Source organism: Podarcis bocagei, assembly GCF_964188305.1.
Source record: "Podarcis bocagei genome assembly, chromosome: 2".
NCBI classification, from domain to species: domain Eukaryota; kingdom Metazoa; phylum Chordata; class Lepidosauria; order Squamata; family Lacertidae; genus Podarcis; species Podarcis bocagei.
In genome coordinates, this window is record NC_138126.1 from 23,591,623 (window position 1) to 23,611,977 (window position 20,355).

Below are 20,355 nucleotides of genomic sequence, written 5' to 3' on the forward strand. Positions count from 1 at the left end.
ATAAAATAGTAATTGGGGGGGACGACCCCCATATTTTTTATTTTTTATTTGTTCATTAAAGAAACATATACACTGCTAACAACAACAACCCTCGAAGCAATTCACGGAAAAGGTAAAAAGATTTAACAATAATTTAAAACACCCAGAAAAATAAAACCAGCAACAAACCCAAAACAGATTAAAACACACAGGAACAGTCTAAATTTCTGGGTAGGCGTCTCTATAAAAAACAATGTTATTAGCAGGTGGTTCTGGGAGGTTTGCTGGTTCCTAAACTTTTAATTCCAGGTCTAAACTATTGGAGGAGAAAATTCTAGTCCTTTATCAATCTGGCTGTACTGTATAGTATATGATATATAACGCAGCTTTAACAAAATGAGCTTGGGCGCCCCCCGGAGGGCAAAAAATCGTGGGGAACGGAGTAAGAAATCTTTAAGGCAAACATCAGCGACTCTACGAGGCGGAGATCGGGATCTCTTGCAAACTCTTGCAGTACCAGCCATACGCACCCGGCTTCCCCCTGGCATCCCCCCAACTCCTCCTCTCCTCCCCACACATTAATGGTAGCATTCCACAATGCCATGTGCAAGCAGCCCTGGTGCACGGCCCCCGCCCCTTCAATCCCGCTGCCCTCCATGTCCATTTGCTGCATTCCTTCCAACTGCAAAAGTTTGCAAGCTTCTCTTCAACGCTCTTTCAGGGACTGATCCAGGGGCGGCTGCCGCTGCTGTTTTGCAAGCACCCGTCCTTTTTTTGCAGCTCTGCAGATTTCCAATGAAACCAGCAGGGGGAGAACAGCGGCGCGATTGCAAGCAGTTCTCCAAGGTCAACATTCGCGCTATCTGAAATATATGTTTACGCTGACATGGCTTTGCTTGCTCCCGACCACAGAAAGAAAAGCAAGAGATCCAGGGGCTTGGAGAGAGTGGGGGGCAGGACCCAGTAGCTTTCCTTTAGAGGCACAATGCGCTCCAGAGAGAAGCCTCCCCAGATTCTGCTAGGCGCTCCGATGGAGTCCCGCCGCTTGCAGCGCGCAAAGGCGAGCAAAGGGGTGTGCGGGAAGCCGCCGCCGCCGCCGGGAATCCTTCCTTTTCCTGTCTGCAAAGGCAGGGTGGATCCATTGCTTGCAGCAGCAGCCTCCGCCTCTCCGCTTGGCCTATTGGCTCGCTGGCGCAGCTGCTTCCACCTCTCCCTGGAAGGAGCCACTCGGTGGGTTGGGGGCCGTGACGCCTCGAGGCGGGATTGGCCATGCCAAGTGTCCGAAAGAGATCCTTGCAAGTCCCGGCCAAAGCTCCGCCCACGACGTTACTACTGACTAACAACTGTTCATGTGAACACTCGCTGGTGCAAAAGGTTCCATCTTGGCTTTCTTCTGGTGCCTTCCTCTTCCATGCAAGCTGTGGGCTCTTTCCCTCCAGCTGTGGCTTGCTGGGTCTCCTGAGGGAAGTTTGGCACTTCTCAGGTAGTGGGGGCACCTGGAGCTGCCTGGAGTCCAGTGCTGATAATCCTGGGCTGGCTAGGCCAAAGCAGGCATGCCACATACGCCGCGCCAGCGCTTGCAGCCCCGCGCCCCGGTTTGGTCAGAGATGGAGACGCGGAACTTCCTCGCCCTCTGGGGCGAGCTGCTGATTCTCAGGTGGATCGAAAACCGGCCCCCCAACAGCGACATCTACGAGGACCTCTCGGCCCAGATGATCGCCAGGGGTCACGAGCGCAATGCCTCGCAGTGTCGGAACCGGGCCCGGGACCTGAAGCGCAGCTACCGGAGAGCCAAGGACGCGCAGGTGTGCGCCGGCGCCGAGCCGGTTTCCTGCCGCTACTTCCGAGAGCTGGACCGGATGTTTGGCGGAGAAATGGACGGTGTGGCGAACCGGAGCCTGCCGAGCATGGACGGGTCTGCCCGGGTGGTGGTGAAAACGGAAGAGGCGGAGGACATGGAGGCGCAGGTCTCCGAAGAGGAGGGCAACCAGATGACGCCGCCAAACACGCTCTCGAGCATGGACGCCGACACGGACACCGAAACGGAACCGAACCTCGGGGTCTCGCGAGAGCTGGTGGCCGGCGACCCGGATGTGATTGAAACCAAAATAGGGGAGGAGTGCCCCAGTGACAAATCTCTGCCTTTATACGGGCAACCGGTGGCTGGCCCCAGCGAAGATGGGCACCATTCTGTGGCTGGTGAGCAAATGTTGTGTTGCCGCGGTGGCCTTTCTGTGGGTGCTCATGGCTGTTTGGCCGGCGAGGTGTCAACCGGCTGTGGGAACTGACAAGAACAATTCTGGGCTCTTGTGGGGTAGGGTGGCATGACCTGAATTCCCCCTGTTTAGAGACCCGAATTAGATGTGCCTTGCCAGAGAGGAACTGACGTGAAATTTAGTCTTGGAAGCGGAGGCTGCGTAAGGCTGGATGCTATGCAAACCGTCCCGGTTAGCCGGGAACGCCATATGGTGCTGTGTGTCTAGGTCTGGCCAATTTTGGTCAGAATGTGAGAGGGAGGGGGCCTGGGAAGCTCTGAAAGAGCCTGGGAGGAGGTTGCTTAGATTTTCGTCCCGGCAGCCAATCTGCATTCATTCTGGGCGAGGGCAGCTCCACCCTGGCAAATTGATTGGATGATGGGATAAGCTGGCAGGCAGGCAGGAAAAAGGAAGCAAGGGGTATAGGAAGGACAGAAAATGGAGGCGGGAGGGAAAGTGTCTGTGGGGCGGGTTTGGCTGGCTGAGAGGGTGGGGAAAGGCTCTCAGAAAGGGAGAAGCTCAGTGGACTTGATTCCACAGGTGATATGATATCAGCTATGCTACCAATGACATTGATTATTGGCAGCAGATGTATTATGACGCTTGGTTGCATTATAAACCCTTCCAAACAAAATTGCCACTGTGGCTTAGATACGATTTTATTAAGAGCATTTGCAACCCTCCCTTCACCTCAGTGGATCCCAGGACAGGGTATGAGATGCAGATTCCATAAGATTACATTTGACACAGTTGTAAATCGGAAGCACAAACCATAGAGCAGGCTCCCTAGCACAGCCCTGAATCACTGAAAATGCCTGGGCAAACAGTTTCAGCACCAGGTGTACCACTACAAAGACAGCATTTTCTCGTGTTGCTACATAATGCACACCCACCAGTGGCACATGGCAGCATACAACTAGGGTTATTCGTTTTATTATTTTTCTATTTTTATATCCCACCTGTCTTGGAACTCAAGGCAAGCGCATATGTGCTTCATACTGCTCTGTGGGACATTGTCAGTCTGGGCCCTGGCATCCAGGAACAAGGGAATGGAATGGGGCCTCCTCCTGACAATGTTAAAGATCAGCACAAGAAACTTGCTCTTTATTGAATGTTTATCCCATTCTTCCTCCAAGGAATTCAGTACATAGCTCTCTCCTACATACCATGTCATCCTTAGAACAGACATGTGATTGATGCAGCTTAGGATGAGGGGCAGTGACTTGCCCAAGGCCACTCAGCGAGCATTGTGACTGAGGGGAACTTGAACCCGGGTCTCTTAGGCTCTAGTGAGGCCCTTGATAACACAGGGGTGGGGAATGTGTTTTGGCCCAGTGGGCCAAACCACCTGCCAGTCATCTTATAACCCCTGCACCCAGCCCCAGTGCTAGCTTGCTGTACCTTTGCAAAGCTTCAGTCTTCTGTAAATCCCTGCTCCCCTGATTAACCCAAAGGGAAAGAGGGATGTTCAAATATATAAAAGGATGTCACATAGAGGAGGGAGAAAGGTTGTTTTCTGCTGCTCCAGAGAAGCGGACACGGAGCAATGGATCCAAACTACAAGAAAGAAGATTCCACCTAAACATTAGGAAGACCTTCCTGACAGTAAGAGCTGTTTGACAGTGGAATTTGCTGCCAAGGAGTGTGGTGGAGTCTCCTGCTTTGGAGGTCTTTAAGCAGAGGCTTGACAACCATATGTCAGGAGTGCTCTGATGGTGTTTCCTGCTTGGCAGGGGGTTGGACTCGATGGCCCTTGTGGTCTCTTCCAACTCTATGATTCTATGAATCTGGAGTCTTAGCCACCTGCTATTCTCTGCCCTTTGCAGCCGTGCCAGCCGGGGCTGAGCGATTAGTAAAAAAAAACCTTTGCAATCACCAGAGATTACAATTTGCTTCCCCTCTCCCTTCAGGCAGAGGCAGGCGAGACAACTCCCTGGGGCGCCCCCTGACGACAGCAGAGAGGATGGCGTCCATGCGGGAGAGGAAGAGGCGGTCCCACGAAGAAATGATGCATGAGATCATGACCGACTACCGGCGGACCTGGGAGACTATGGAGGCGCTTCACGAGAGGGGCGAGATCAGCGCCGGGGAGTTCCGTGAGGCGATGCTGAGGGAGATGCTTCTGGACAGGGAGGCCCGGACACGCGAGGCCCAGCTAGACCGCGAAGCCAGGGCAAGGGAGGCCCAGCTGGATAGAGAGGCGAGGGCCAGGGACAGCCATCTGGAGAGGGAGATTAGGATTAAGGAGCTCAACATGATTGAGGCGGAGCTTCGGCGCACAAGGGATATCCTCCACCCCATGGTTGACGCCGTGGTGTCCGTTGCGGAGGTCCTGCGTTCAACAAGCAGTATACAACGGCAGCCTCGCCAGGCACAGCAGAGTGGAGGGGGTAACTTCTTGGAATTGGAGGGTAGCAAATAATTATCCCCCCCTTTTGTGAGGGGTGGGCATTAGTATATATAGTTACCGTGCTGGGCAGAAAGGAGGGGGTAGTAAGGAGGGGGGAAACTGTTGGAACCCTGGAAGCCAAGACCCACTTTTGGGGCAAGTACTCTCCGGTGGGAGAGCCTCAGCAGAGATTTAACATGTCAAAACCCTTTCAAATGAATTCCAAAATGTCCCTTCTTAATAGTTCTCTCCAAAGTATCTCGCTTCCCTAGCACAAAGATCAATCATACATTTCGTAAGTTATAAACTGGTTTACTTACAAAATTCTTCAAAGGTCAGATTCATGTGCTTTTCCATACAGCAATAAAAACAAAGTTGCAAAGGCAGTAAAATGTTGCTTGGTTACAAAATAGCAAAAAGTTCCTAAGTAATTGCTATATAAAAAAACACTAGTTTCAGACTCCATTCTTGTCTGAAACAAAAGAGGCTGGTTAAAACCATACACAGCTCAGGCCTCCTCACACATGGGTGAGAGAATGGCTCCATCAGGAAGGTCTAAACACTAAAAACAAGTCAGTTTATTCTAATAATTAATTATTTATGCCCCGCCCGTCTGTCTGGGTTTCCCCAGCCACTCTGGGTTGCTCCCAACAGAATATTAAGAACACGGTAAAACATCAAACATTAAAAACTTGCCTAAACAGGGCTGCCTTCAGATGTCTTCTAAAAGACAGATAGTGAGTGTATTTCCTTGACATCTGATGGGAGGGCATTCCACAGGGTGGGCACCACTACCAAGAAAGCCCTCTGCCTGGTTCCCTGTCACCTTTTTGCAATGAGGGAACTGCCAGAAGGCGCTCAGAGCTGGACCTCAGTGTCCAGGCTGAGCGATGGGGCTGGAGACGCTCCTTTAAAGATAAGCACCAACACTTTGAATCGCTCTCTGAAATGTACTTTGGGATGTTTCCTCTAGCTTGGTAGCAACAAGCTCAGCCAGATTTTGCCTCCTCTCCACTACTCGCATCTGTCCACAAGTTAGAGAAATCATGTAATTCGGTGTGGGTTTTGTTTTTGTTTTTTTAAAAGCCTAGAAAAAGTGTTAACTTGTTGCTCCAAACCTTCACTTTTCCTACAGCCGAGTTAAAGGCCTGGGGCCTTGTGGTATCTACAGGGATCTCTCTCGGTTCTGTAGCAAGAGCAAATGACTGGAATGCAAAATACATTCAGGTATCCCCAAGCCGAACCTTTATGTGTCTGTGTTATTTGTCGCTCGTTCCTTTACCAAGTAATGGGGATGGACCTAGAGGGAAGAAGTCTTGCTTTCCAGCCTTGATTGTCTGCTTCCCGGAGGCAAAAGACACTGTTGCAGTATTCCTTTTATAGGGGCAGGGTCTGTCTCTTTCCCCCCATCCACCCCACATGTCAACTGTGGCTTTCCTCAGACTAATAATGATGTTTGAATGTGTGGGTTGGTGTGATACTGTACAGCTGTGAGAAATGGGGTGGTCTGAAAGCAGAGTTGTGCCATTGCGCCCTGAAGCTGCCAGAGCAGGAGTAGATTTCCTGTGGCCGCCCAGATGTTGTAGGACTCCCAAATCCCATCAGCCCCAGCGAGCATAACCAGTGATCAGAGGTGTAGTTCGGCAACATCTGGGATATCCTTAAAAGCTCATTTACAGTGGTACCTTGGTTCCCAAACTTAATCCGTTCCGGAAGTCCGTTCCAAAACCAAAGCGTTCCAAAACCAAGGCGCGCTTTCCCATAGAGAGTAATGCAAAATGGATTCATCTGTTCCAGCCTTTTAAAAACAACCCCTAAAACAGCAAATTAACATGAATTTTACTATCTAACGAGACTGCTGATCCATAAAATGAAAGCAATAAATAATGTACAGTGGTACCTCGGGTTAAGTACTTAATTCGTTCCGGAGGTCCATTCTTAACCTGAAACTGTTCTTAACCTGAGGTACCACTTTAGGTAATGGGGCCTCCCACTGCCGCTGCACAATTTCTGTTCTCATCCTGAAGCAAAGTTCTTAACCCGAGGTACTATTTCTGGGTTAGCGGAGTCTGTAACCTGAAGCGTATGTAACCCGAGGTACCACTGTACTGCAGTCACACAATCAATCAGTGGCAGAACAGGGTTCCACACAGTCACAAAAACAAAACAAAAAAGAGCCATGAAAACAAAAACGCAAAATAAATAGCAAAAACAGACAGACCTCAGCGCAGCACTCGAAACGGAAGCGTGGCACTCAAAATGGAGCATGTTCAGCTTCCGAAAAAAGTTTGCAAACCGGAACACTTACTTCCTGGTTTGCAGTGTTTGGGTTCTAAGTTGTTTGAGTACCAAGGCATTTGAGAACCAAGGTACCACTGTATTCCCTTTACACTCCTGCCACAGTAAGTCCCAATTATTGCAGTGGGAACGGGGCACATATTATTAACTTGAAACTGAAGCCCATGGAGGATTTGGAAGTGATGGGTGGATGGTGCCCTAAGATTTCTATCCATCCCTTAATGCTATGGAGATGGACTTGGCAGTGCACAGGTATTCATGCCTCGAGAAATCTCAGGATGCCACAGGAGGGATGATGAGCAGCACTCCTTACGGGTGACCTTGGGAGGCAGCCAGCACCGTGCATAGATTTTTGCTCCTCTCTGCAACTAGCTGAAACAGAATCAGTGGCGCATAATAATAATAATATATTCTTGCTGGGATAGCTCAGCCTGTAGAGCAGGAGACTCAAGTTCGGCAAAAGAGCCTTGTGGTCCCTTTTCAACTCAAGAATTCTGATTCTGGGTATGTTTGCTTGATTTATAAAGGCAAAGGAACGCCACTTTTCTTGGCCTAAGACTGTTGATTCTTACGTTTTTTTTTTCTTTTTAGGCAAAGCTGTGTGCATTCGGTCTCCCAAGTGGGGTGGATAAAAGCATGGGGTGCAGAGGGAGGAAGTGTTTAAAAGCAAGTGGTGGGCAGTCCACTTTCAGGGTCTGTTTCAGGGCGTTATTTCCAAGGGTGTAGGAAATGTTTCACATCTGTGGGATCAGTCGCACATGCAGCATTTGGTACAAGAAGTCGGCAGTGCAAGAATTTCAGCTTTAAAATCATCTTTAAAAAAAAACAACAACCCAGGTCTCTGGCTCTTCAAATGGTGGCTGCCTAGTTTGAGGGCTTGCTAGAATTCTCCTTCATTAAGGGGCATGGTTTTAATCCTTTGGAGGGTGCCTTGGCCTTCATTTCCCCCTGCTCCTCTGTGCTTTTCCAGTTCCACTTAACTCTCCCCCTCCCTTCTGATTCATCCCCATTTTAAATAAATAATCAATCAATCAATTCTACTTAAAACTGTATGAACTGGATTCGGATGGTAGAATGTGAATTCCTTACGGTGTGTGCATTTGGATTATATATATCCTTTCGCGCATATGCATGCAGAATACTTGCCACTCACAAAATTTGCCCTAGAAAGGCAAACTCCAATGATTGGCCCTCTGCTGCAACATGTGCCAAGCAGTATTCTGTTGAAGAGCTACATGTTTTGAATGGCATTCTTGTACAGTAATTTCAGTGGGCTTAGCCCACAGGTAAGAAGAAACGGAGAACAATTTGAAAATTACTGTATAGGGTCTTGATTTATTTTTTTAAAAAAAAACATCCAGAGAATTACTCCTAAATATGTGTGCATTAAGTTCATAGATGAAATTGACTTCCTTACCCCCATTCCCACAGCATACGCATTGTGAATTTAAATCACGATGCATTCAAATGACTATCTGCATGGAGTCTCTGTATTTACAACGCATGGGCTTGTCTGAGGATTGAACCCAGGATGTTTCTCACCCAAAGTGAGAACTGTGGCTTTAGTCCAGGAGTGGGGATCTTTTTTTTTCCTGCCAAGGGCTGCAGGGGACCACATGCGGGTGGCAGGTAGGGCTAAAGCCAAATGTGAGTGGGACGCCCCCATCTCTCTCTTTTCTCCATTTTGGCATTGGGCTGGATCACAAGAGCTGAACAGTTCTGGCATCTGGCATAAAATCACCCCCAAAAAACACGTTCTCACCGTCCTGCTCAAAGACAGGAATATTTTTAAAATTTGTTCTCCAGCTGCATCTCTGCCTAAGGGACAGAGACAGGATTTTGGTCTTTGCACGGCAGTTAAGTTTCTCATTGTGGTTCCCATCGGAGTACACCTGAAAGCCGTTACGGGGTGGAACAAGGCAGAGAAAAGCACATTCCTTCTCATTCCAAAGGACAGGGACGGATGTACCTACCTGTAATGCCCCCATCATGCTGCTGCAATGACAAAGTTATGTTCTGCAATGTTGCTGTTGGTCTGCTCCTCCCTAAGCGCTTACGTAGTGCGCTTCAAAAAGGCAACGGTTAAGAGAGACAAGGATCCTGCTTCCTCCCCTGTAGCCAACCTTGCGTACTTAGTCCCAATGGTTGTCTCTGTCTGCTGTTTTTCAGATTTTATTTACAAACCTGAGCTCCGACAGAAGAGGATTTTCATTTCCCCGCATCGTCTCTTGCGGGCTTACGCAGTTTGCTTACCAATTACTGCAAATTTCCCCAATCTGGTGCCTTCTAGTTGTTTTGGACTGCGCCCCAAGCTTGGGGTAAGGACAAACAAGTCCAACTGAACTGACCATCTCTGTTGTCTTGACTCCTGAGCAGAGTTGGGCAGCAATCTCTCTCACATTAAAGAGAGGGAGAGAATCTGAAAATCCCTGCTTCAGGATCCTGCTTTAGCTGAACTTTCTATACCCCAAGTTTCTAGTTGGGTTCACAACTGGATCGCTACAAAGTTCAAGGTGTTGTTATAACATGCAGAAGGGGATAGAGAACTGCTGGGGGGATTGTATAATTAATAATAATAATAATAATAATAATAATAATAATAATAATAACAACAACAACTCTGGGCAGCTCCCAATAGAATATTAAAAACACGGTAAAACATCAGACATTAAAAACTTCCCTAAACAGGGCTGCCTTCAGGTGTCTTCTAAAAGTCAAGATAGTTGTTTATTTCCTTGACATCTGATGGGAGGGCGTTCCACAGGGCAGGCGCCACCACCAAGAAGGCCCTCTGCCTGTATAGCTTTGCCTGGTTGACGGGACACTTAAATAGCAAGGAATCTTTGTGACCTTCCAAGAAATGTGTGCCATTTCCAAGTCAACAGCAGGCAGTCTTAACTGCACCTCTTTATTTTTGCAGCTGGGATCGGGTGGAGGCAGGGCAGGGTTCTTCATATCTGTTACGAGAATCGTAATCTCCTTTCCAACCCTGTGTACATCCCCCAAGCTTAATTTGTAACAAAACAAAACAAGGAGTTTGATATAGAGGCAAATTCTCTACAAAAATTCTCAGTAACAAACATGTGCAGAAAGAACAAGGTGTGCAAATTAAGTGCACTTTGGAAAAAGACTGTCCAGTTTTTGGTTGCAGAATTCATTCTGATTGCAGAATGTTGACATTGCAGAATTCCTTTGCTGCTTTGCTTGTATGCAGGAAAGTCTCTGCACGCCGCATTCTTGGGAATCCCATCACCAAAGCTGGAGAGCTCCTCTCGACTTCAGGAAATCTAGCACTTCAGGGCAACTCCTCGTATGTGTCCTGCCTCGTGCCTCAGGCGGCTGGATTTGTAGCTGAAGCGCTTCCCGCATTTGCTACACAGATAGGGTCTCTCTCCCGTGTGGATCCTCTGGTGTCTCACGAGGTCTCCGCTCCGGAAAAAACCTTTCTCGCAGTTCATGCAGTCGTACGGCCGTGGTGCTCCGCAGCGCCCGAGAAAGACCGGGTTTCCTCTGAAGCCCTCTACGGCTTCGAGCACTGCCTCTTTGAGGTGCTTCCTCTGGTGCCGAGCCAGGTGGGAGCTGACGTTGAATCTTTTCCTGCACGCGGGGCACTCGTACGGCTTCTCTCCCGTGTGAATCCGGTGGTGGCGAATCAGAGCCGACTTGAAGTTGAAGCTTTTCCCACACTCGGGGCAGCCGTAGGGCTTCTCTCCCGTGTGGCTCCTCCGGTGGTGAATGAAGTGCGAGATCTGAGTGAACCTTTTCCCGCAGTCCAAACACGTGTAGGGTTTCTCCCCCGTGTGGATCCTCTGGTGCTGAGTGAGGTGGCTGCTCTCCATGAAGCTCTTCCCACACTCTCGACATTGGTAGGGCTTCTCGCCCGTGTGGAATTTCTGGTGCCTTTTGAAGGCGTTTTGATTGGAGAGCCCTTTCCCGCAATCGGGGCACTTCAAAAGGCTCTGGCTTTTGTCTGCCTTGCGTCTCGAATGCTTCCGGCTGTTCTGCCCGCAGACGGCGTGTGCGTTCCTACTTCCCCCTTGGTCTTGATGGACTCTGGGTCCTTTCCGAGTCTTAAAACCTTGGCAGCACTCAGTGAATCTCTCCACATTTATTCGCCTCACCGATCTACGAGGCAAGCAGCTGTCCAACGTCTCTCCCGGCTCAGGATTCTGCAGTGTCGTCACCCTGGAAACTTCCCGATGAGAATTCTGCTTCATGTTGTTACTCAGCCTGAGGACTGCAGGGGAAAATTGAAAGCTTTAGAGAAGATACTGCCCTAGCCCAGGGCTGGGGAACCTGTAGCTCTCCAGAAAAAAAGCCATTTGCTTTTTTAAAAGGTAAATTCACCGAGGATGGCCTGCCAATGACCCATTAGTCATGACAGCTAAAGCAGTGGTTCTCAAAACTTTTTTGAGAAGCACTGCTTTTGGAAATGAACATTTGCTCGCACCACACTGAATTTTTTTTATTGATAAGAGATGCAGTGGCAAACAAAAAGAAAAAGCTCCTCCAGGCAGCCAGCCTCTCCAAGCAGCCAGCCACTCTCTCCAAGCAGCCAGCCTCGAAAAGAACCAACGGGTGTGTTTTTTTAGACACCAAAGAATTGCTGGACATGGTGGTGACATAGATCCAGCTCCCCGAAGGGCCCGGGGCCTAAAAGTGCTGTCTTGGAATATCGCGGGCTGGCACGCCAAGAAAAATAATCAACAATTTTTGTGTTACCTTAAGCAATTTGACATCATCTTCTTTCAGGAGACATGGCAGAATGACCCTATATTTCTTAATGGGTATAACTGCCACTACCTGCCTGCCTCTCCATCTCAAAGGGGCGGCAGATCTAGTGGTGGCCTAGCTTGCTTCATTTCCACGGAGCTAGCGCACTCTCTAACAGCCCTACCCAGCTGCAATTCCTTAGCAACAGCCGCTCTACTTAGCTTCAAGAGAACTATTCTCTTGCTGGTCAATGTCTATATTCCCCCAGGCCAAAAAAAACCCGTTGTTAAGGCTACATGGGCGGAGCTAGAGGCGTTCTTAGAGCCTCTCGAATCCACTTACCCGTCTGCCCTGACTATTGTGTGTGGAGACTTCAACGCTCGTATAGGAACAGATGACAACAGTCTATACACTCATTTCAACCAATTTATAGACCCTGAAGAACAGATGGATATTGGCGCGACACGTCTGTCCAAAGATGGTAGAAGTAATTTCCCAGGTCTCTGCTTAGTGCAGGCTGCTAGACGGAGGGAACTGCTGATATTAAACGGCAATATAGAGGGGGACCGCCCCGGGGAATATACCCATTTCTCCAAGGCTGGGGGAAGTGTTATAGATTATATCTTAATCTCAAGATTTGCTTACAGCTTTATAAGGAAGTTTCAAGTGGGCCATAATACTCTGAGTGATCACCTACCTCTAATTTTAGAGCTTGCAGGTGGGCCTTTTGACTATTCTATTGCCGAGCCACAATATATACCTTCTGTAAATTTGGATATACCTGCCCCCAAAAGACTCAAATGGTCCCCAATATTGAATGAAAACCTAACCCTCCTTCTTCAGTCAGTGGAGTTAAAGCTTATTCGCTCCGCTATTGTATCAGGAAATTCAGCAGTAGCGATTATGGAACGCTTTAAATTACTCTTGGAAAGATTGAAACCCCATTTAACAACAGCGATACATAGCTCCGCTACAAAGAGGGCAAAGGACGGAGCTAGCTGGTTTGACCTGGAGTGCAGGCAAACAAGGAGACAAATGAGAACAGCCTACCGGAGATACAGGAAATCAGGGACTGCCCTCCTACTTAATGCTTATATTTATCTGAGACGGTCGTACAAACAATTATTAAGGAGAAAGAAACTGGAAGCTGAAAGAGCCGCATGGCACAGGTTGGTTAAGGCATCGCACGAGAAAGATACTACTTGCTTTTGGCGAACCATATCTGGTCTACTGGACCAGGAGCGTACTAATTCCATCTGTACAGTGGAACCAATGGAGTGGTCGCGCCATTTTCAATCTTTGTTCTATGACCAGGAAGCCCAACATTACAAACTATGCATTCAACTGGAGGACCTACCTCATTGGCCAGCAGTAACTGCGAAGGAAGTTGAGAATTTAATCGCACAATTAAAGAACAACAAGGCCCCAGGGAATGATTACATCCCTGCCGAACTTCTGAAGTCCAACATTGGCTGGTGGGCCCCCCTGCTGGCGTCTTTATTTTCTTGGATCGACTCAACGGGTTTACTCCCAGATGGTTGGACTGAGGCAATAATTATCCCAATCTATAAAAAAGGACCCATGACAGATCCGGCGAGTTATAGACCAATCAGCCTTCTGCCTATACCCAGCAAACTATATGCCAAACATCTTTATACCAAGCTAACTAGCTGGCTGGAAACCGAAGCTATTCTAGCGGAAGAGCAAGCGGGTTTCAGGCAAGGCAGATCCACCATAGACCATTGCTTCACCCTAGCCTATTTAATTGACAAATATGCCAAAAAATCCTGTGGGGTGTTATATGCAGCCTTTATCGATCTAAAGGCTGCTTTCGATTCAATTCCACGTGTAAGACTTTGGGACAAATTGAGCACCTCTAGCATAGACAAAAGACTATTATTTCTGATCAGCTGTTTATACAAAGACACGGTGCTGCATGTAAGAACTTCGTTAAATGGCCATCTTATAGGACCAGTTCCTGTCAGTAAGGGGGTCAAGCAAGGTTGCATCCTGGCCCCAGTTCTATTCAACATCTACATCAATGATATGGTTAACTGTTTGTCATCTCCGGACTTCCACGCCCCCAAACTGGCTGACAAAGCAATATCAGTGCTTTTGTACGCTGACGATGCGATACTCCTATCTCGAACAAGAATAGGTTTAAATAGGCTCATAGGTGAATTCTCAGCATACTGTAGAAGAGAGCAACTTGCAATAAACTATCAGAAAACCAAAATCATGGTTTTTGCAAGGAAACACAGACAGTACAGCTGGAGGATGGATAACCAGACAATTGAACAAGTCAAAGCCTTCAAATATCTGGGTATCGTTTTCCAGTCGACCGGGTCCTGGGATGTCCATCAAAAATGTGCCAAAGAAAAAGCTGCTCAAAGCATCAAGATGCTGTCCCGCTTCTTCTATACGAAGGGGGGCAGATACATCCCAGCAGCCCTTGAAGTTTTTCAAGCAAAACCTCTGGCGCAGTTACTGTACGGGGCGCAAATCTGGACGGGGATCCATTGCTCCAGTCTCGAAACTGTCCAGTCCAAATTTCTAAGGCAGATACTCGGTGTCCCCTCCTGTGTTCCAAACGCAGCATTACGACTCGAGGCCTGCCTTCCATCTGTGGAAACTCGGACCTGGCAGAGAACATTTAATTATTGGCTTCGTCTTAATCTGAATCCTCCTGGTCTACTGCCGCTAGTAATGCAAGACCCTCACAAAAGCAAGTGGTTTAAAACTGTGCAGCAAAAACTCCTTACATGCGGTCTGCACTCACAGTCCCTACTATCAATGGGCCTCATTAAAGCAAAGAGTCTAATAGGCCAGCGCCTGAAAGACATTGAACGACAAAACAACCTGACTATCTTAAAGAAACTGTGCCCATGGTATACCTATTTTCCCCCTTCTCATTTTGATTCTCCAGCTTCATATTTGTCTAAACTAACCATCCCAAAATACAGACGTGCCTTTACATTGGCTAGATGGGATGTTCTTCCCTCTGCTGTACTCGAAGGTCGTTACCAAAAGACTCCATTTGAAAAACGTCTCTGCCCATGTGGAGATGGTAACACGGAAACAGTGTCCCACGTCCTTCTTACTTGCCCCCTTTATAAAGACCTAAGGAATGAGATTATTACTCCACTCATTCTCTCCAACCCCGGCCGTTCACCAGACATTACACTGTATTTTCTATTATCTGATACGGATAGTCAGATAACAGAGAAGGTCGCGAGGTACATCGAGAGAGCTGCGAAATTGAGGGCCACCATCTGAGTGACAGACCTGTTCACCCGACGGACCTCCTTTTGCCTGTTCTTTTCTTCCTTTTATCCCTATTCTCACTTTTAACTCTTGTACAGCTGTGGCCTGTTGGCTTTGCTAATAAAGTTTTGAATTTGAATTTGAACCGTTTCCCTACAGGGTGGAGAACCACAGGGCCACCTTGAGCTCCTTGGAGAAAAAGAAGGGAAATAAATGCAAATAAAATTGCAAATGGGGAGAGTTGCTGCTGTTGCACTGCTTGCAGGCGTCCCATCGGGGCATCTGGTGACAACAGGATGGTGGCCTCTTTGGCCTTAACTGGCGGCACAAGCTTTTCTGATGCTCTTATGTGGGCACCAAGTTGAGGAAATGCTGGTTCAAACAAAACGTTTCAGACTGGTGACTGTACTACAATTTGCAGATTGCAAAACCTTACGTTTGCCTCCAAGGTCAGTTCAAGAAAGAGGTCTCTCCCCTCTGCAAACCTTGGCACCAGCATTATTTCTCTGCTGCTTCCAGACTCTCTGGAACACCACAGGACATACACACACACACACACACACACAAGGGAGATCCTTACCCAGAGAGGTGACTGCTTCATAGTTGTCCACCATCACAGCCCGGTAGAGGTCCTTCTGCCATTTGGCTAGCTCCGCCCACTCAGCCATGGAGAAATATACAGCCACATCCTCAAACATCACCTGCAGCAAAGAGAAAGCGACTCTCAAATGGAGTTCTGGATGGCTCCGCCAGCTCTCTGCCAGGGGCTATCCCCATGGGCCTCATCCTTCATTTCAAGGAAGTTGGAAGGGAGTCCCTTCCAACTCTACAATTCTATGACTGTTGCACCAAGAACCTGCTTGAGAGTTTCCCATAAGGCCACTGTGAGAACCAGATGCTGGGCAAGATAGGTCCTTGGCTTGAACGCAACCAGAATGTCAGAACACATCCCCCTGTTGAATTTAAATTCAACACTGTAAATAAGTTGTGATGGATGTCATAATGGAATACTGAATGGTATAGTTTCTGTAAAACATGCAGGGATTTATGATATGTAAAATGAACCATGGAAAGAGAAGAAGGGAAGTCATTGATATCTTAAGGATGTAAATATGAGTACTTTAAATTGTAAAATTTAACATATGTACACACAAAAAGGGAGAACACAGCTCCTCTTCCAACAATGCTCCGAAAGATCTAATCCATGCCCGACCGCCCACTCACTCCTGTGCCATTAACAGCTGCTTGGCAGGCAGGCATTCAGCAGGTGCAGCAGCTTTCCTGCATGGAAATAGAGCAGAAGGCCACCAAGTTTCCATCAGCGTTGTGCAGCTGTGGAAAGCCGCAGAAGCCGTTTTTTAAAGGAAAGTGGGTCAACGCCCACTTCGAAAAAATAAGCTGGAGGAACGAGTGGGAAAGAGAGGGAAGAAAGGAGGAAGAAGAGGTGGTGGGAAAGCTTCGCCGGTTGGTTTTCTGCCTGCCGCCTGTTTGCATGGTTCATATATCCGCATCCGCACATGCTCTGCTGAACAACCACGTGGGAGACGGACTTTCCTGAACTCTTTGGGGGAGTTCGCTCACTTTCAAGCCGGCTGCAGTTGCTCCCACTCCTCGGGGAGTTAAGGACGCCATCTCCACCCTTCTGGGTCCAGCGGCAGCCGCTTGCTCCTCTGAGCATGCGCAGGACGAACAAGAACCAAGACAGCGTCATCCCAGGCTGGGGAGGCACCCGGGGAAACCCCGCATCATGCCACCGCACTTGACCCCGGAAGCTCAGTGCTGGCGAAGACGACGAAAGGAGAAAGCGGGGCAGCCACTTCCACCGCTCCTTTTCCCCGGCTCCTGAGCTCCCTCTGGTGGCGCCACCAGGAAAGCTCCGATACATTTTCCTTTCCAAGTAACAAGAAGGCTCAGGAATTCTAGGTGCCGAAATCCCAAAGGGAGCAGATAAGACTATTTATACATGCGACCACGGCTGGGCAGATAATATCTGTCAACTTTCAGGTGGAAAATAAGGGATCAGCAGCCTCGAAAATAAGGGATCAGCAGCCTCACCTGTCCCGGGGACAGTCTACGGGATATCTAACAATCCGGGATAGCGGCGGGAAGCAGCGGGAAACGGCGCTGGAATAAGGGAATTTCCCACAAAAAGGGGAAGGTTGACAGCTGTGACGCAGCTGTTATTGGCCCAGAGATGGAATGAAGTCCCTACCAGAGAAGAATGGCAGATCAAGTCGATGGATTATGCCGAAATGGTCAAAAGAATCAGAGATCAGCAAGCCCAAAATTTTAATAAGGAATGGGGAGAATTTATAACTTATCTTAAAAACAATTGTAAACAGTTAAAGTCATTAGTAGGATTGGAATATCATTCGCAGTTTAATGGTGAATTTTGGACACAATGGAGACGTAAAAGGGTTTGGATTATCATAAAAGGTGCAGGAGGTAATGATGAACAATAGGACCCACAAAGGGGAGGAGGGAAGTCCGAGAGATTCCTTGGAATCTTGTTTTTATGTTGCAAGTTGGACATGTGACTGTAAAATTTTAATTGGAAAAACCAAATAAATTTCAAACAAACAAACAAGAAGGCTCTGGCAGATAGGCTTACCATATTTTGAAGAGCTAAAAAGAGGACACATTTACTGGCACCCACTTTTAGCTATGGGATCACTATTAGACTTTTTTTTAATACCCCTACTATACGTAGGCTGTAGAAACTGCAATATATCGCTAGTAGCAACGCTCTTAACTTTCAGCGACAAAATAACAACGCTGTGTATGTAGACCAGGCAGGCCTTTGTCCTGTATCAACAAGGCTCTTTTTATGATCTGCTCTGCTGGAAAAGTCTAACGTACGAAGCAACAGGAAGCAATCTCCAAAATTCTGCTTGTGCTGTTGGATCTTTGATGGTTCCTTCACACATCCATGTGATGCTGCCTTCATGAAGTTTTGCCTGGTGGCAGAAGTGGCGGGGGGCAGGGGGAGTAAAAAAAAAATCTGAGGATGCAACCAATATCTATTGTGAAAATAGAATACAAAATAAGGCGATTGGTCATTGCACACACTCCATTTATTGCAAGCAGGCAGGGTGATTACAGGCAGTGTCTATACTTCAGATACAGAAATGTAACCGTTCATAGCCCTATTCAGAAGTTGGACAAACGCGAGAAAGAGAGAGGGGAACCATCAGCCAGCCCTGGCCTCCGTTAGTAAGTTGGTAAGTTGCTGGCATCTGAAGGGGCAGTGCAAACATGCAAGGAGGCAGCCTTCACAAACATACACACAGGCTTCCATGCAATCAGGAATCCTACACAACTAGGATTCCTGATAGTGTAGCCCCCTTTGTTCATGCAGGCAAAGGCTGCCTGCTTGCACTTCTTTGCACTTTGCATGTGGGCCCCACGGGTGGGGCTCATCAGCACAGCCCTGCTTCCACCTCCCAAGTTTGCCCAAAGTGCAAGGGAAACTTCCGAATAGAGTTTATATATTATAACAAACCAACTTGAGAGACTACAGTACTGTAATATGCACTAGTAAATGTATATACAGCAACATGCTGTATATAGATGTTGGGTTTCCCCCCCAGTTAAGTTGTAACAGTCTCTTATAACAAAATATTGATAAATACTGTTTTATTTATTAAAATAGTTACTTCCCCCAGCTTTCGGTTCTTCACATGGGCATCAGGGCAGTTCACAGCATCAGTTAACACAAACGACAATCTGCAAATTAAAAAAAACAAAACACCTATACAACAACAAAAGCCTGGTATTAAAAGGCACAGTGGAACAAAATGTTTCCCTTTTGTAAAAATGTCGAGAGACTAAGAATGAGGGGGGCCTACAGGGCCTTTTTGGCAAGGTGTTCCACAAACTAGGTGCCAGAACCGAAAAGTCCTTGCCTCATGTGCCAGCCAGTCAGAGTTGGGACAAGAAGCAGAGCATCTGAGGGCAACTGCAGTGGGTGGGCGGGCTCAGGGGGCAGATGGCCTTTCAGATCCCAAACGATTTTTAATGGCATTTGTAGAGTAACCAACACATTTGAGTTTTGCTCACAAACAAATCGGTAACTGAACAATGTACAGTCATACTTCATGCTGCGCCTGCTTCAGGTTGCATTTTTTCGGGTTGCAGACTGCCGAAACCTGGAAGTACGGGACTGGGTTACTTCCGGGTTTTGGCAGTCGTGGATGCACAGAAGCGCCAAATCGCAACCTGCGCTTGTGCAGACGTCCACTGTAGTTATACGCTCTAAAGCAGTGGTTCTCAACCTGTGGGTCCCCAGATGTTGTTGGACTACAACTCCCATCATCCCTGAGCTCTGGCCTTGCTAGCTAGGGGTGATGGGAATTGTAGTTCAACAACATCTGGGGAGCCACAGGTTGAGAAAGACTGCTCTTAAGAAATAGGGCCCCAAGTCACAAGCTTGGCTGCTGCGGCCAGCCCCATGAGGCAGCCCCATGCAGAGTACATTGCAGTAATCCAATCTAGAGGATCCAACATCACATCTGACTCTATTTTTTTCACTTAAGAAGCCCTCTTCCCAAAGTTGCCTCCACTTGCAGGCTGAACAGGAAAAGAGAGAGGGGGAATGTGCCTTGTGACATTGCACACTTTACTGGCCGATCAGCCCTGAATTCAGTGTAACATCTGAAAAGGGGATCTGCTCACACACAGCTGTACACAGCTAGGATCCCTTTTTCAGGCACGGCAAACAGAGCCAGCAAGGAAGATTCACTCTCTTCCCTACACTGATGCAACTTTCTGAAACAGGCTAGAGATTCCACACCGGCTAAGAAGCATACCCTGACAGGCCAATATGAAATGTTTAACAGGTAGTTTTAAATACTTTCCTATAGCAGTTGATCAATAAATCCTTTAGCTTTAAGTCTAAGGGTTTTTTCACCTCAGAAAAGTAAGGGAGGGAGAGAGATTAATGTTGGATTTTTAATACTGGGTTTCAGCAGTAACTATCTTCTTGTTGAATGCCTAGATTTTTCTCTCTCTCCCTTCAGCCCTCCTCCTCAGTGCAGTGCTGTAGATCTGTAGCAAAAAGAAAGGCAGCTGTCATCGAATGTGCAGTTTATACACACCTGTATAAATTCACCTTCAAAATTCTACTACAACCATGCCAATGCCACGCAGCACACACTTTGAGGAATACTGGCGGTGCGTCATTACCTGCAAGCTACCGCTTAGAGACCAGTGTTCTAGATCAGGGTTTCCCAAATGCGGGTCTCCAGCTGTTTTTGGACAACTCCCATCATCCCCAGCTAGCAGGGCCAGGAGTCAGAGACGATGGGAACTGTAGTCCAAAAACTGCTAGAGACAAAAGTTTGGGAAACCCTGTTCTAGATCAGTGTTTCCCAACCTTTTTTGGGCAAAGGCACACTTGTTTGAGGAAAAAAATCTCGCGGCACACCACCATTACAGCCCCGTGACGTCAGCGCGCAG

General features: G+C 47.8%; 2 protein-coding genes across 3 annotated transcripts; one reads left to right on the plus strand and one right to left on the minus strand.

Annotated features, from left to right (window-relative positions):
- The first annotated feature begins 20 nt into the window (after positions 1 to 20).
- LOC308580946 (uncharacterized protein) lies at positions 21 to 5,872 on the plus strand. The gene is made up of 2 exons (XM_081183285.1): positions 21 to 2,178; positions 4,145 to 5,872. The coding sequence occupies exons 1-2, from the start codon at positions 1,533 to 1,535 to the stop codon at positions 4,654 to 4,656; spliced, it is 1,158 nt and encodes a 385-aa protein (XP_081039411.1). The 5' UTR covers positions 21 to 1,532; the 3' UTR covers positions 4,657 to 5,872.
- An 837-nt stretch (positions 5,873 to 6,709) lies between these two features.
- LOC308580957 (uncharacterized protein) lies at positions 6,710 to 20,259 on the minus strand. 2 transcript variants are annotated; one of them, XM_081183302.1, is made up of 3 exons: positions 17,758 to 20,259; positions 15,479 to 15,599; positions 6,710 to 11,158 (listed from the first exon to the last, which is right to left on the minus strand). In XM_081183302.1, the coding sequence occupies exons 2-3, from the start codon at positions 15,594 to 15,596 to the stop codon at positions 10,209 to 10,211; spliced, it is 1,068 nt and encodes a 355-aa protein (XP_081039428.1). In that variant the 5' UTR covers positions 15,597 to 15,599; positions 17,758 to 20,259; the 3' UTR covers positions 6,710 to 10,208. The 2 variants fall into 2 exon arrangements, with proteins under 2 accessions (XP_081039428.1, XP_081039427.1); XM_081183301.1 differs by lacking the exon at positions 17,758 to 20,259 and adding an exon at positions 16,480 to 17,731.
- Between the last annotated feature and the right edge of the window lie 96 nt (positions 20,260 to 20,355).